The 4682-nt window shown below is 36.8% G+C and overlaps 1 protein-coding gene across 1 annotated transcript in view; it reads right to left on the bottom strand.

Annotated features, from left to right (window-relative positions):
- Positions 1–880: 880 nt before the first annotated feature.
- LOC107088209 (protocadherin beta-5-like) overlaps positions 881–4682 on the bottom strand; it is a 9121-nt gene continuing 5319 nt past the window's right edge. The window contains exons 2-4 of the mRNA XM_015380231.1: positions 2991–3125; positions 1256–1679; positions 881–900 (exon numbers count right to left, since the gene is read on the bottom strand). Of these exons, the coding sequence (XP_015235717.1) occupies positions 881–900; positions 1256–1679; positions 2991–3125 (579 nt within the window). The remainder of the gene's footprint in view (positions 901–1255; positions 1680–2990; positions 3126–4682) is intronic.

Below are 4682 nucleotides of genomic sequence, written 5' to 3'. Positions count from 1 at the left end.
TACAATTTTACAAGCAGCGCCCCCATGCGAGCTTCTGTTACTATACAAATATAATATGTAGCCTATCCTTGTTTACATTTTAGTCACAAAACATTCTAACCTCTTAAAAGTTGTGAAAAACAAAAAAAAGAAAGAAAAAACAATATTTAAAAAATACTAATAAATCCCCAAACTACTTAAAATCATTAAAAACAATAAAGGCTGTGTTATAGATTCATATTAATAACTAAATTTAATATCACTTTCAAATTTCCAGTCCTTTTTCTGCTTCTTTAGATATTGTACATCTGTTGCGTATGACGTTATAACTCATATGTATAGTTGCTTCAACTAAAATATACAGTCTGAAGACAGATTTTAATTAGACACTAAAACACAGTGTCCCATTAAAGCAAATGCTTAACGTGATTTAGAAGCACTGTCTTATGGAGTTGGAACACAACTTTACAATTAACATAACCCTGCTGCAACTACACCACAAAGCTCGCTTTTGTCATATAAACAGCACATAAAGATAAGTCTTACTGCAAATTCAGCACCAGGGACAGTGATAAGCCAAATAATTTTCAGAGTCACACTGTCACAATTATTAGACATAGAAAAATAAGAAATTAATAACTATTGACCAGCCACACCACTAACTATAAATTGTGAGAAAATGTGATGAACCATGACATTTAAATATTAAATCTTAGCCTCTTACACACTTCTTCAAATAGGACACACTTATGAGATAATAAACAACCAGAAAGTCAGACAGAGAAACTACAAAACTGAAAACAAAGTTCTAAATAGTTATTGTAAAATAATTCAAAACAGACTGACTAAGTTGGCATGGAATGTAGTGGTAATAAACTGTGGCATTCTTGCCTTATGTCGGTTACAAGGGCAGTGGCTTAGCTGGTTTATATAAAAGAAACACTTAACACTCCAAACATGACATACTGCTACTTTTTCAAGCCATACTGGTTTTATCAAAATCCATCCAAATATAGTCTTACCTCTTCAGACATTCCTCTCCTGTCAGGTAGGACCAGTGTGTTTGCATGACTTCCAGGTACTATAGTGGATCCTATGCTCATCCTAGGTCCGACCAACATGTATCGTTTGTCTCCTGATCTGTACTGAATGCTGTGACACAGTGTCCCATCATAGTTAGTCTCTTGAAGATATTTAGAAGTAGAGTCTGTAGATTTGGTGAAATGCATTGTAATAAGAACAATTATAGTGATGATAAATAACACTGAAACTCCACCCAGGGTGATCATCAGATAAAATGTCACATCATTATCTTCATCGTCCTTTGCTGTGCTTTTCACATCAAAAGAGGCAAAAGCTTCTTTTGGCTCCACAAGTTTCACAATCACTGTAGCTGTTGCGGAGAGGGAAACGTTGCCATTGTCTTTGACCAGTATGACCAGTTTATGTTCAGCTTCATCTGTCTCTGTGAATGAGCGAAGTGTTCGGATCTGTCCTGTGTAGCGGTCCAAACCAAACAGACTGTGGTCAGTAACTTCTTGCAGTGAAAACAGCAGCCAACCGTTATAACCTATATCAGCATCATAGGCTCTGACTTTAGTCACCAAGTGTCCTGCGTTCACATTGCGGGGAATCTCCTCCACACCTTCAGCAGAACCGTTGGAGCTGACTGGATAGAGGATGACTGGAGGGTTGTCATTCTGATCCAAAATGAAAACATTTACTGTAACATTGCTGCTCAGTGATGGAGTCCCAGAATCAGATGCAATAACATGAAACTGGAATGTTTTCAGGGTTTCGAAGTCAAAGCTTTTCAGTGCCACAATGTCTCCAGTTTCAGAGTTTATACTGAGAAATGATATCATCTTGTTGTGTTCACCGCCCCTTCTTTGTATAGTGTATGATATGAGGGCATTGTCCCCCTCATCATAATCAACAGCAGTCACTGAAAATAATAGGGCTCCAGCAGCATTATTTTCACTAACATAAAAAGTATATGGGCTTGTTGAAAACTCTGGACTATTGTCATTCACATCAGATATTGTTACACTTATTGTCTTTTTAGCTGTCAGAGGTGGTTCACCAGCATCTCTCGCAAATATTGTTACTTCATATTTTGACTTAAGTTCTCTATCAAGCAGAGATTTTGTAACAATCGAAAACATGTTTTCTTGTAGGGAATGTGTTAATGTAAAAGGTACATCATCAGTTATAGAACATATGACCTTCCCATTTATACCTGAATCCTCATCACTAACACTTATCAGAGCTACTGTCCTTCCAGGTTTGGAGTCTTCAGGTATTGCACTTGATAAGGATGTCACTTCTATTTCAGGTGCATTATCATTCTGGTCTACAACAACTATTATAACACTTTTTTCAGTGGACAGAGGGACTGGTCCTTTATCAGATGCAATGACATCAATTTCATATCTATCCTTTGCTTCATAATCAATGAGTCCTTTGACAATAATAGCTCCTGTAACTGAATCAATTTCAAATAGTTCACGTAATTCAGAATTTACATTATTTCCAAAAGAATAAACTACTTCTCCATTTAGACCCTCATCTTTATCAGTGGCATTTACCTGTATTACTGTTGTTCCAGCAGGTGAACTTTCATTAAGCTCCGCAGTATATGATTCCCTAGCAAATACTGGCATGTTGTCGTTTACATCTAAAACATTTATAACTATTCCCATCGTTCCTGATCGGGCAGGCTTTCCTCCATCAACCGCCGTGAGCAGCAATCTATGGCTTCTTGTAGCTTCTCTGTCCAGCGGTTTATGGAGATACAAAACAGGAATTTTACCATCATGTCCCCTGTCTTTAACTTCTAAACGAAAATGATCGTTTTGACTCAGCCTGTACTGTTGAACAGAGAACAAACCACTATCTGGATCCAGTGCGCCTTGCAGCTGGAACCGAGCCCCCGATATGGTCGATTCTGATATATCTAAATGTGTTTCATTAACGGGGAATGTGGGAGAATGGTCGTTCACGTCTAATACCTCGATGGTGACATAATGTACCTCTAAGGGATCCTCCAACACAGTTTTTATGTTGATAATACAGGTGGCGATCCGGTTGCACACCTCCTCTCGGTCTATTTTTTGGCTGACGAGAAGGACTCCGTTATTGTTAAGCTGGAAAAGCGCATCACTCGATCCAGAGACAATGCGAAAATCTCTGGCCTTTAAAACACTTGGCTCCATCCCCAGATCTTTAGCAATATTTCCAACAACAGCACCCGTTGTTATTTCTTCTGGTAACGAGTATCTGAGCTGCCCCGAAGAAAAATCAAAAGTGAAACCCAAACAAAAAATAAAGATGAGCCGATGCTCAAACCACGCATTGCATCCTCTTCGTGCCATGGCGAATAAAAAAAAAAAAAGAAGAATTAAAAACAAATCAAAACAAAAAGGATACAAAATCTACCTCTTAAACACGAGTTTATACCAAAAACAGTAAGATGCATTTTTAGAAAAAAATATGAATCAATGAACTGATTTACACCGTCGGATCTCTGGGCATCGCCCTAAAGCACAGGCTTACCCTTCCGCAAAACCTCCAAAATATTAAATTGGAGTTCCACCCGGGTAAAATTGCAAAAGCAGCGCCCCCATGCGAGCTGCTGTTGCAGTACCAATATATTATTTTTCTTTGTTTAAGTTTTTAGTCTCTAAATAGTCTAAACTCTTAAAACATATGCAAAATGAAAAAGAGAATGGCAATTCCTAAAAGTGTTTAAAATGTATCAAAACATTCCAGGCTCAGTTATGAATTCATTTTTTTTACTATATAATAATAAAATATTTACACTATTTTTTACAAGTTGTTTTGATATTCTAGTTATTTTAGTTTGTTGTGTATGATCCTAGAAATCATATTTAGCTTTGCTTCAGCTAATATATACAGCTTGTAGACAGAGTCTTTATAAGATGCTATGGGATAGTGCACAATGAAAGTCAATCACTTGAGGCTAAGAAGCACTGTTTTGTGAAACTGGATCACTATTTTGTAGTTAACATGATGCCATTTTACCTGCATCACAGACTTTAAATTCAGGATCCATGGACAGCAATAAGCTTAAGGGTTTTCAGAGACTCACCATTTCACAATTAACTGATCTAAATATTACCAAAACATATATAGCTGTTGAACGGACACTACAAAGTATAAAAATGTGAGATGATTTATTTTACCATTAAGTTTAAACATTAATTATTACCTTCCTTGAAAGGTTTTAAGGCAGAAGGTCCTTTTGAGATGATAACAAAACCTAAATATACCCAAAAAAAAACAAAAACTAAAGAAAATGTAATGCAACATAATCCAAAACTGTTGAAAAAATAGACATGGAGTTGAATGGAAATAAATTGTAGCATTCTAATATGGTGTGGGGAATCAAAAATTACAATGGCTTCTGCTGGTCTTGTGTACAGGCAGATTTACTACTCCAAACATATTACTTTTTTAAGGTCATAGTGGTCTCATCAAACAGTTTAAACATAATCTTACCTCTTCAGATGTTCTTCTCCTGTCAGGAAGCACAAGTGTATTTGCATGACTTCCTGGTACTATAGTAGATCCTATACTCATCCTGGGTCCGACCAACATGTACCGTTTGTCTCCTGATCTGTACTGGATGCTGTGACACAGTGTCCCATCATAATTAGTCTCTTGGAGATATTTAGAAGTAT

This window comes from Cyprinodon variegatus, unplaced genomic scaffold (assembly GCF_000732505.1).
Source record: "Cyprinodon variegatus isolate N-32 unplaced genomic scaffold, C_variegatus-1.0 Scaffold210, whole genome shotgun sequence".
NCBI lineage: Eukaryota > Metazoa > Chordata > Actinopteri > Cyprinodontiformes > Cyprinodontidae > Cyprinodon > Cyprinodon variegatus.
Note: the sequence above shows the minus strand (reverse complement) of the source record. Positions and strands in the feature narration are given on the sequence as shown.